This window comes from Gekko japonicus, unplaced genomic scaffold (assembly GCF_001447785.1).
Source record: "Gekko japonicus isolate JY-2015 unplaced genomic scaffold, Gekko_japonicus_V1.1 scaffold524, whole genome shotgun sequence".
Lineage (NCBI taxonomy): Eukaryota > Metazoa > Chordata > Lepidosauria > Squamata > Gekkonidae > Gekko > Gekko japonicus.
This window is the reverse complement of record NW_015170906.1, coordinates 937,508-949,376: the sequence shown is the minus strand read 5'-3', so window position 1 is coordinate 949,376 and position 11,869 is coordinate 937,508. Positions and strand designations below refer to the sequence as shown.

The 11,869-nt window shown below is 42.0% G+C and overlaps 1 protein-coding gene across 1 annotated transcript in view; it reads left to right on the top strand.

Annotated features, from left to right (window-relative positions):
* Positions 1 to 495: 495 nt before the first annotated feature.
* Positions 496 to 11,869, top strand: part of KDM1A (lysine (K)-specific demethylase 1A) — a 41,834-nt gene continuing 30,460 nt past the window's right edge. Inside the window, exons 1-4 of the mRNA XM_015418629.1 lie at positions 496 to 515; positions 665 to 851; positions 4,382 to 4,547; positions 11,126 to 11,185. Coding sequence (XP_015274115.1) covers positions 496 to 515; positions 665 to 851; positions 4,382 to 4,547; positions 11,126 to 11,185 — 433 coding nt within the window. The remainder of the gene's footprint in view (positions 516 to 664; positions 852 to 4,381; positions 4,548 to 11,125; positions 11,186 to 11,869) is intronic.

The following is an 11,869-nucleotide window of genomic DNA, read 5'->3' as shown; positions in this document are numbered from 1 at the left end:
ATTTCAACATCAAATCTTTAAGGCAGATGGATAATTCAGCCACACTTAAAAGACACTTAACCCTCTACCTAACCCCTTTGTTGCCAGCCCCAGAATTCTCAATTTGATTTCTATACATATCCTGAGGAAGCAAGCATTAACTCCTGAAATAATTGTAGTTAGTCCTGAAGGCCCGCCAGTGGATTTCTTTGTTAGGCCGTAAGCTGCCAGTGAGTTATTCTGCTGCTACAGCCTAAAATAGTCACCTGGAACAGAGTAGACCATACCTTTAGCTGGGTTTGTTTTGGTAATGAACAGGCTAGAAAATGGGAAAGTATCTCTTCAAAATCTTTTCCTATCGTGACTGCGCTCTGCGCTTTCAAAAGTGCGACTCTTCAGACAAAAGGTCCGCGCCCCATTCCTTTCTCTACGGCACCCCAGAAAGGGCAATACGTTTCCCTCTCCGAGGAGCTTCGCCTTCCTCTCTCAGAGCGTCGGTGTGCTACGGTGGCCGAGATGGAGCCGAGCCGTGTGCAGTAGCGCGGCCTCCACTGAGGGGCGGAGCTTGTGGAGGGTTCGGTGGCCTCGCGCGCGGGGCCGCCTTTGTCCGTCTGATTGACTTTCTCTGAGGCGCCACCGCAGCCGCCGCCGCCGCTGCTGTGAGGTGATGCTGGCCGCGGGGAAGAAGGCCGCGGTGGAAGCTGGCGGCAGCGGCCTCGGAACGGACGCCCCGCAAGAAGGAGCCGGCGCGCGCCCCGCCCCCGGGGGCCCTGTCCGACCCGCCGCCCAGCGGGCCCGCCGTGGGCTCCGAGACCACCGGCATCGCCGAGACCCCCGAAGGCCGCCGGACCAGCCGCCGCAAGAGGGCCAAGGTGAGTGATGCAGCAGCTGCCGCCTCTCCTCCTGCGCCCCAGGCCGCCGTGGCCGTGGGAAGGCACAGTCTCTGGCGCGCCCTCCAGGGATCGCGGAGGGAAGGAGGACGGGGAGCGGCGGATTTGGTCCCTTTCAGGATGTGGAGGGTGGTGGCGGCGGCGGTGGCGGCGGGGACCGTCGTCATAAAATGCCCTAGAAAGGCGAAAGCGAGAGAAAGGGATGCGGACTGATCAAGACATGCTGAGGTCCCATTACCAACAACAAAAATGCTGATTTAATTTATTGTCATTATTTGTATTTAGAGGCCCATCATAACTGAGCCCATAGACTGTGGGTCGCTCAGTTCGTGCATACATCCAATTCTGAAAGGGGGATTTAAAAAAAAAATAAGTGAATGTTAAACGTTTGGTTGTGTAAAAAGATTCTCCAGTGCTCTTTTTATGTGATTTGTGTGGTGATTCTCTAATGCTCTTTTTTATGTAGCCGAATATTAACATAAATAGTGAAGCTGTTATAAAAATTAAATACCTCTTTTTTCTTTTCACCCTTTTTGGAGTATTGGAAACAAATTTTCTGTGAATGTGATATGATTTCTGTATATACAAGACTCTTGTATATACAGAAATCATATCACATTCACAGAAAATTTGTAAAAAGAGCACTGTGGAAGTGTTATGTTTTACATGCTTGTGATTTCTTTTAATCTCATAAAATTAAACAAAGGGGGGGAGGAACATCTCACAGGTAGAAAAATAACACAATATGCAAACATATTGTGCTTGTCTCTTTCCCCCTACTGTGTTAGTTTTATGGAAAGTTTTATCTGTTACCCTATATATCTTTTTTTTACGCCATGTGACTTCTTTACAAATAGAAAGCTAGTGAGGAGCTTTGAATTTTACCTGTATTAATTTTCTGTTTGAATGGTGTTGCTTTGTGCGTGAGGGAAGCATTCAGAATTCTCTGCAAGTAGAGAGGTAATACTAGGAGGAGAATTGCCATATCTTCTATTGCAGGAGTAAGACAGGACTTTATTGCTTATTGTTTGCCTCTTAGAGCTGCTGGACATGTGGTGCTCTCACAGGTTTAACAAGTGATCCTGTGTATGGAGGCGACTCAAGGCATCTTAAAGCCTTTCTTAACTTTAAATTAGTTTTAAAGCTAAAATTTCACTTACAGGACTCCTGTTTGGGCTGCAACAGCCTTAGCATAGCTGTGTCCCTCTGGTATTCAGTCCTTCATGTGTTTACTTAGAAGTCTTCTTCATTGAGATTTACTCCCAAATAAACGGGCATAGGGCTGTAGCCCTAGATTACCTTGCCTTAATCTCAGAAACTGCTGATTTTTTGAACCTACTGCCTGAAATCCAGTCCAAAGAAATGGCACTACAGGACTGTTTCTAATAACTTGCCTGTCCAGCATAAATAATTCTTTGTTAATAGGAGAAAGCATTGAAATCTTTGTGCAGTTAGTCATATGCTGTGACAAAATGTGTCTGTTTTGTAGACTTGTATGCATAAGGGAAACTGATGGCTGCCGCTTTACTGATCCTATACATTCAGTGAAATGTGTGTAGTCATGTGATTTACTGTTGGGTCTTTATGCAAGGACACCCTCTGCATATCGAGCTAGTAATACAAAACAGCCTTTAGTTAATGCAGTTCATATGTGCCCTGCCCTAGTTCTCGATGAGGCACAACAGAGAGTACTTTTTTTTGAAAATGAAGATTGCAGTTGGATCTGCCAGAGTACTTAATAATTTACTGCAGAATTACTTATATTAACATATTTTCAGTGAATCGGTTCACAGAGTGCTCTAGTTGCAGAGCTGCTTTATTTCTGGAAAGCTTTGAAGTGTGATGAGACGTAGTGTATTTCTTCTCCTAGAGCCTTGTTCATGGCCAACAGCAGGTGACTAGGCGTTGGGGCTGGATTTATGTGGCTCAGTGCAGTTTTCCATCAGTCCTGGAATCCAAGGCCCTTATTGGGTATAAAAGTCATGTGTGGTGCACTGCTGCTGTACACAGGGCTTCAGTTTCACTGTGTGCACTTTTGGTGACTAGAATGCTGTGGGCTTTCTCTTGGGAGCCATGTAGGGAAACCTGCTTATTAACATATGCAAATCATATGTGATGAAACACATAAGTATAGGAAGCAATGTGCTCCTTACAGGTAGGCTGTCATGGGGTAAATTTGGTTGCATGTGCTTGTGTTAGGAAGTGGTAATAAGCCACAAGCATATGCTCACCATGTGAACGCACAATGGAAAAATCATCCAGGTTGTGATGGCACTGTTAGTATCCCGGCATTAACCATTCACTCCAACAGCACTCAATGTAGTGTAAAATCTCAGGCACTTGTGGACATTTTGCATATTTTTTCCTAGTGCTTGACTGTCCAGAAATTTTCTGGATTCCCAGTTGGCCTTTAGATTGTAGTAACTTTTCAAATTGTAAAAGTGTGGGACTGTGATGTGCATTCATGACATAACGTACAGTGGTTGTCTTCTGTAAATCTGGACTTGACTATGCAGAAAAAGGTTTGCACTGGGCAGTAAATTAGGTTCCTGCCCTCCCTCTTCATCAAGACTGAAGATGGAACTCTGTGACTCACTCAAATTAGTTGTGATGCTAAATTCAGGCATCTTATTTGAGTTTGATTTCTTGGCCAGTAGCTGGGACTACAGAGTATCAGCTTTCTTGAATCAGCATGTAAACCTGGTGCACAGTAGCCGGTTAGGTTGACTGTGATTCCCTGGGGAATTATCTTCCAGAAATAATTAAGGTGGTGTATTAATTTTCTGTGTCTCTTGTTTGGCAATTTGGGAAAAACATGCTGGGTTTTGTTCTGAATTGCTCCCCACAGGCATTTGTAATCAGTACAGACAGTGATTTTTCATAGTATGTTGGTACTGTCTTTCAGTTTTTTCCAGTAATGGCAATCAAATATTTCAGTATCAGAACAACCTAGTAAGATTCTTTTACCAGGGTTGTATTTCTTCCACGTGGAGCAAAACATGAAGGAGTTTGCTATGCTTTTAAATGAGTGATAGTTAGAAGTGGCACTTAGATTTTTAATGTTTGGATACCAAGATTTGATTTTGACAATCGAAAACATTTGCTTTACATCAAGACTAACTGTTTTTACCTGTGACATCCCATGTGACTTGCACTGGTAAAATCCTCTTCCTTCTGTCAATTAACTTATGGTGTCCTCAGTTCTTCTTTGAAAACCACATTTAAATTTGTTGGTGATGCTTTGTCAATGTTCAGCTTTGATTGTTCTCAGATTGCTGCATAAGAGCCTGCTATATCAGATCAGGGGTCCATCCAGTCCAGCATCCTGTCTCACATAGTGGCCAATTAGTTACTACGGAGGGCCAACATCAGGGCATAGAGGCCGCGGCCTTTCCTGATGTTGCATTGTGACACTGGTATTCAGAGGTTTGCTGCCTCTAAATGTGGAGGTTCCCTTTAGCCACCATGGCTAGCAGCCAGTGATAGACTTATCCTCCATGTTCTGCTTATAGGTGGAGTACAGGGAAATGGACGAGAGCCTTGCTAACCTCTCCGAAGATGAGTATTATTCTGAAGAAGAAAGGAATGCAAAAGCAGAGAAAGAGAAAAAGCTGCCTCCTCCCCCTCCACCACCACCACCTGAAGAAGAGAATGAGAGTGAGCCAGAAGAGCCATCTGGTGAGTAGAAGGCACCCAGCCAGCAGAGCAGCAGTTGTTCTGTATCAAAGTGTGCATGCTCTTTTGAAGACAGTAGGGTGGCACCCCCTCCCCAGAATGGAATAATATGTGTGATGGGCCACATGGGCAGTGCGTTGATGTGAGCCTGGAAAATGCCTTCTGTATGAGACATTTGGTCAGACTTCTTTTATGGTTTGACTGTACAGACTCCTTGATTAGTTCTCCCAATTTTAAGATTATATCTGCTTTGCAAGCATTTCAGTCTTCATTCTGTCTGTTTTCTACTTGAGAAGAATCTTGGGGAGTAGGTAATGAAATTCTCTGCCTTTGCTATGCTGGACATAGTTGCTTTTATTTTTTATTCATTTATTGGTACTTTGGACTCCTCCCTTCTCCCCAGATATTCTAGCTATTTAGTGACAGGTTTAGAATCCATAGGCCTAATAAACAAATTGTATTTAACTCCTCCACTGTACTCCTCTTCCTTGATTTGTTTTAAATAAATGTGTTGCCCTTTTTGTGTAGACTAGTTTTAGCATTCCCCCCACCCACCCACCCAAATTACAGACAAAGTTCAGGAAAACATTTATATTGTTAGCCCCTGAAGAGGCAATTTTCTGCTTGTAGGAAGTTAGTGATCGTGAGGTGCAGTCAGCAAGTTGGTAGCAGGTAATGAAAGCTTGTTTCAGCTTTTTTTATCAAGCCTCAGTCCGGGCAGCACTGTGACAACACACCGTTTTACCACTAAAACTAATTGAGATTATAGCCACAGACAGTCAACATAGTACCGTCACCTCTTTTGACAAAATTGCATCCATTCTGCATGACATGGTGTCCTTGAAATTTTTACATGGGTTTGGCAAGACTGCTGTATGTAGCCTTAGAACAAATTAGTATCTAGTCCCGGTGTCTGAACTGAGGGAGAAGATGCCAGTTTCAGTGAGTACAGTTTGGTTTAAGGCAAAGTGTTTTAATGCAGTTGACTGGCGTAGTTAGACAACATATCCAAAAGATCCATACAGCTACTTTTGGTGTTCCGCGCCAATATTACGCACTGAGAAAACGCAACTGTATGGCATTGATTCATTTATGAAGTCTTACTACTGTTTCATATATTATCTCACCCCCATGCTTAATCACATACTAAACTGCCATTTTGTTGGGGAGGTGGTAGCAGTGAGATGCCCACCTGATACAAAAATGTGAGTGTTGACTTTTTGTTAGTTGGTAGCCTTACTAATAAACTATCTCTGCCATGAATTCTTATTATTTTACCTAGGTGAGTAAGAGCTTAGTTTCCCTAAGGTAAGAGGAGGTAGATAGCCCAAAGTAACATACCCTTCATCATATGATTTCTTAACTAGCTGTTTCAGTATTTATTTATTTCATATGCTATTTATATTATTTCTCACTGGGACTCAAGTCAGATAATGTAATGTAAGTCAGCGCAATCAGTAACTTTAGGAGAAGGCTAATAAACAGTGTAATAGCACTAGGATTGCAGAAATCTGAAACAAGGCATAAGTATTAAACATGGAGTGTTAAACAATGCAAGAAATGGTGTTACATCTACTTACTTTACTTCTTGTTTACTGTTTTCACAACCAGAGTCATAAACAGCAAACCTTCATCCCACAAAAGGAGAGCCTAAGAATTACTATGAAAGTTATCATGTAACTTAACAACAGCTGACAGAAATTTTTGCCACACACAAAGTAGTTTATCTCTTAGCCAAGGTCATATAGCTTCTGAAGAGATAGTCCCGATTTATTAACAGAGAGATCAATTCAGCTCTTAGATCTGAAACTTTGAGGCAGTCAAAAAGAGTATGATCCACAGAATCGATTCTGTTGTTGCCACAATTGCAGAGTGCCACTGAATCTTTCTAACATCACTGCTGAAGGCAGGGCATTCAGGTGTGCAAGCACTACTGCCCTTCTCTACTTTGGAAGAGTTAGCTTAGATAGATGGTTTGGCATTTTTGTTGGAGGAAGAATGCCTACTGAGAAAAAGGAACACACTCTGCAAGCTCTAATCAACATATTCTCATAATCTAAGTCCCTCAGACATCTTCTAATGAGCTGGGTCAATTCTTGTCTACTCATTGTTTCTGTCACATCATGGACAATGCCCAGATGTGATCATTTGTGATCCAGTAATCTGTCTCAGTCATGTGTGATAATCCAATTTGACTAGTCTGAGGAGGCTTGTTTCTGGATTTGATTTTAGGATCCTAATTTTCAGATTGAATGCTTGGCCCCAGGTGTTTGCTTCAAAGGACATCTCCCGAACTTCGGCTCTCAGAGCTATTCCAGACACACATTGAGGGATTCTCAAAATATTATATGGGAATCTTAATAGTGGTCTTTCGATGTTGTCTGTTACCGCTCCGATCCAAACCGTGGCAGCATATAGTATCTGCCTAGAGACTTTGTGCTAAATACCTTAACTGCAACAGGAACATATTGGCCATCAAAGGCGTAATAAAATCTTGAGATGGCCTTCCCAGTACTCATAGGAACTCTTACAAGAGTTCAAGTGCACCTTCCAAAAAGGCTTGCTTGAAAAATAACTCCTAGATATTTGAAATGTTCCACTTGCTCCTTGGATTGACTTTCTACTGACCACTTGTACTTATTTATTACATTTACAGTTGTTACATTACATTTTAAGTTGTGCATTCTGTAAGAAGGGGGTAGGTACATGCTTGCATACCTCTCGGTGGCGATGAAAATTGACTTGTGCAAAGTAGTCATATCGTGGAAAGAATGGAAATCCAAGATGTACTGGTGCAGAAGGCAATACATCTCTTCTGTTGTACCTTCTATATGTGTCAGGCTTCAGAAGGCAGAGGTGTTTGTAAAATACAAGTTGGTCGAACAATTGCATATCTCAGATTACATAGGAAACATCTTAACACCCTTGCATGACTAGCTAACCTATCTATTGCATAATGCTTAGCATTGTACACTCATCTGAACATTCTAGTGAGAAGATTAGGCAGTACGTGAGCATGGTGTTTGTGCTAGTTGCACCTATAGTTTAAAATTACACAAGCATATTAGAGTTTGCTGAAAAGGTGGCAAAGCATATTAGTAACTGGATGTTCTGTTGCAACTGTATTGCAGTTATTTCTACAGACCGTAAGTAGGAAACTCTCTTTATTAAAACCAAGATAAGATGTTCCATTCTAAATACTAACATGTCACTTTTGTCTAGATTGAGAGAGATTAATCTCCAACAGTTGGGAACTTTTTCATAATCTTTTTGCTGTCAGCTCATCTATCAACATAAATATATTCTTTCAGCTTAGCTGTCAACATAAATACTTACTGGAACACGTGCATGTTGCCCTCTTTTAGAGTTCAGATAGTTCAGCTGTTTCTTCCATTGTTTGTTTGGCTGTGCCTCCTTGTCCTTATTCCATTTTAGACATGCTTCAGCTTTATGCACTAACATGCTGCTTGCCAAGTCGCCTGCCCATGGTCTTTTGTGAATTTATACTTAGAATTTTTAGGGTCATATTCTGCATTCTCGCACAATAGATATGGTAGTCCCTTCACCCGCACTGCTTGTTATAGTGCAGTGGGGATTTCATTTTGGCTGTGTTGTCATGGATGATGGGATAGTAAGATATTGAAAACACTGGCCACTCCCAGCACTCTGCTGTGACAAGGAAGGCAAGAATTAGGTGAGTCAAATATGTATATGGATCATAAATATGCTTTGTTAATTAAAGTGTGTAAAAATTTCTGAATAAAACTTTTATATCCCACAATTGTGTTCCTGTGATTTTTTTGGTGTGTTGCTATTGTGTCAGAAATAAGAACTTCAGATTCAATACAGAACAATTAAATAGTTCACCATGTTGGGGTTTTCTTAGGCCCATAAGTATTTGGTGTACACAGGAACAGTGGATTAAAGAGAAGTTGCTAACTTCCTTTTTTTTTGTCAGAAAGGGGGTTTAAGCTTTTGCTATAGTTAGAGCATGTGTGAGAATACAAACCTTGCAGGAGCAGATGGATATAGAAATGACCACTCTGTTTGATGCATCCTGAAGTTAAGAGTAATACTTTCTGAACTTAACCAGTTGGGGGTTTGGATTTAGTAGTACAGATGGATTCTGATTGGAAGGTGGAGAGGCAGAGTAGTGTACTGGTTACATTGCTGGTCTAGGAATTACAGAGACTTAGAGTCAGTGCTGTGGGTCCAGTGTAGATGCAGTGCCAGGTCTCCACAAAACATCACTTGAAAATCCATGATTTGCATGTTCTTACTCCAATTTTCCCTTACCATTTTTTTCGTAACATTAGCCATGGTTTTGTATTACATATACATACAACACAAGCCAAAGCACTATACTTTCTCAAGCTAGATATTGGAAAGAAGAGGTTGAAGCAGGTGTGCAAACTTCTACCTGTGAACCTGGTTTGTACTGGTTTGTGTGTAATGCAAAATTGTCATTAATATGGAGGGGGGCGACGCAGGAACACACACTACATTTGCAGTGGATTTGGATCATTGTGGGTTAGTCACTCCTTAGTTTAGTCTACTTGTCAATATCGATATGAGGATAAAATGGCAGAGGGACACAAATGAGATAAACAGATTAACTGATACAAAAGATAACATGCGTTTGAAATTGTCCCTTGGGTGTACCAATGGCTGGCAGATTTTCTCTTCTGATTTGTCTTTATACGTTAAGCTAAGCAATTAAAAAAAACTTTGGCTAGGAAGACTTGATAGGTACACATATTGATAGTAGTGTTTTGAGGACTCGACTTGCTCTTTTGCAGTGAATAAATAATTTCATAGTTTTCTCAGAAATTTGTTTTGTGTGGGAGGAGCAGAGATGGGTGTGTGTTAGTTTTAGGTGGCAGTGGTACTTCAGGTATGGGGATTTCTCTGTGATGTGTTAACAGAGTGCTGGTTCACATTTTCATAACAGAATGGAATTTTCTACACACTTTATCTCCTGTGATCTGTTTTTCCATTTGGTGTCAGTAGCGGACAACTATTTTAGCTGAGGAATCAGGTTCAGTAATCATGCTGGGCTGGGAGCCAAGTACCTCCAGGTTTTCTCTCGTCTTCTGTGCTTGTGCCCTTTGCATTCATCCTTCTGTGCATCCCACTGTTTGCTTCTCTTGCCTGTACTGCCTCCATCATGGTATCTCATAGCATGCGCATGTGGAGCTTCTCTTCCTGTCCTTATAAAAAAAAAAAAAGGCAAAATGAAAAATGGGGTGGTGGCCTGATAGCCATACCATGCAATGTGTCTTCCAGAAAATCCAAATGCCCAAAGTAAACATGCCCATATGTCCCCTCTAGATTTCTCCTCTGCTCTTTGGAAAGAAGACAGAAGCATAATTGAAATAGGTGGCAGCTGTGTTGGCCTTAGTAATATCACTGAACATTGTCTTGGCTAGTAGATATCCCTGGATACGTAAAGGTTAAACTTCAGTTGTTCCGAATGAATTTTTCTCTACATGGAAAAGAAACGGTTGCTGTCACAGTATTTAGGTTGTAAGTATTTAGTTATTATACCAGAGTCTCCCTATTGCCCTGTTTCAGCAAAACTTACAAGTGTACTTTGCTGTTCAGAATGGTTTGTTAGTGGATGTTGTCCTGAGATGCTATCGAGGTCAAGGGTGCAGGCCTAGAAGGTCCCTCTGCACTTAGTGGCTCTGTAGGCTCCGGATAGTTTGGAGTGTGGGGCTTCCACTATCTTAGTGTTCTGAAGGAGCCTTGATTGATGTAGACTAGAAGAGTAGCTGAAGGTCATTAGCGCATTCTTAACCCTTTTCCTTTTGGAAGTGACATGTAGTCAGAAGAAGCAGAATGCATCTTGTTAGATGCTGCACACTGTGAGACTGTATTCACTAGTTGGTTTTCTGCAGGAAGATCAGCTGCTTAAAAGCTGTAGAATTGCTTTATATGCTGAGTTGTGTGTTTGTCACACTTGCATCTCTGACAATGTTAGAAACTCAAAATACTAGTGATACATGGGTGAATACTTGCACATTCAGCCGAGCATTGTGTCGCTGGAGGGTACACACAGCTTCAGTGACCTCTGAGCATTAAAGACAAAAAATATTTCCTGGTTTTGTGGTAGAGAAGGAAGACAGTATCAGGCTTTTCCCACCCTCTTCAGAATGGTTCATGATTGTGAGGAAAGCCTTGCCAAGACCATCAGATCCTTGGTGTTTAAAACCCTTGGTTAGACTACTGAAATACATACTCTTCCTATTGGTACCAGGAAGTGTACTCTTCATTTTGCTGTGATCTGTTATTAAATTGATTTATTAGAATTAACCCACCAAGTGCAATACTGTGTGTATCTATTTTTCCCTCATTAACAGTCTGACAAAGGGTTCCAACAGCAAGGATGAAGCATTAGAAGACTGCAAAAGTGTGGTGCTCTTGACACAGATTCCACACGATGGAATTCAGACAATGTTTTTCCCCCCTTCTAGTTGGTGAACTAATAAATCCCAATCACCAACTATCAGGCCTTGATATCCCCAAATGACTTTAACTTATGGAGTAAGGTCCCTGAGATCTCCTCTTTCCTTCCACAGGGCAAGCAGGAGGACTTCAAGACGACAGTTCTGGAGGGTATGGAGACTGCCAAGCATCAGGTGAGGGTGGTGTTTGATGCTTGCCACTTAGCCAGAGCCCCCAAATCAGGGATAGACGCTTGCAAGTGGGTGCGGGTGGCCAGGCATTAGCATGAGGGACAGAAGCTGTGTATTTGCCCACTGCACAAGGGAGGGATAACTTGGTGATGCGGCTGGAGAACCTGAGATTAAAAACTACTTGGAAATACTTGAGGCAGGTTTCACAGCGCTTTGCTCTTCCCAGCACTGAGAAATCCAAGCATTGAGAAATCAAAAAGGCAGTTCGCCTCCCTCTCTTCAGAGTCGCAGGGTCTTTTCCATTGCGCAGGAGTGGTATCAAAGGGGGATGCCCTGGTTTCTAGATAGTTGCTCTGCGTTTTGATAGAATTCATTGCACATAACTTCTGTCTCGAGGTGTATTCTGCAGTTTCAGTTTGTCTCCTTTTTAACAGCTTATTTAAGATTGCAGTCATAATAGTAAAATAGTCCCACTCAAAGTTGGTCTTTAATTCAGTCTAGTTTTGTATCTGAGGAGCTGTAATTCTCAAGAGCCCTTCTGACTCTTGAAACCATACCTGATCAGGCTTGTTTGAAATATTAGAGCCTAGTTATATTTGGTTACCAGTGCTAATAAATAAGACTTCCAGATACTGTGGACTTGGGGGGATGCAGGATTCCCCCCCCCCCATGTTTCTTCTCGAATGT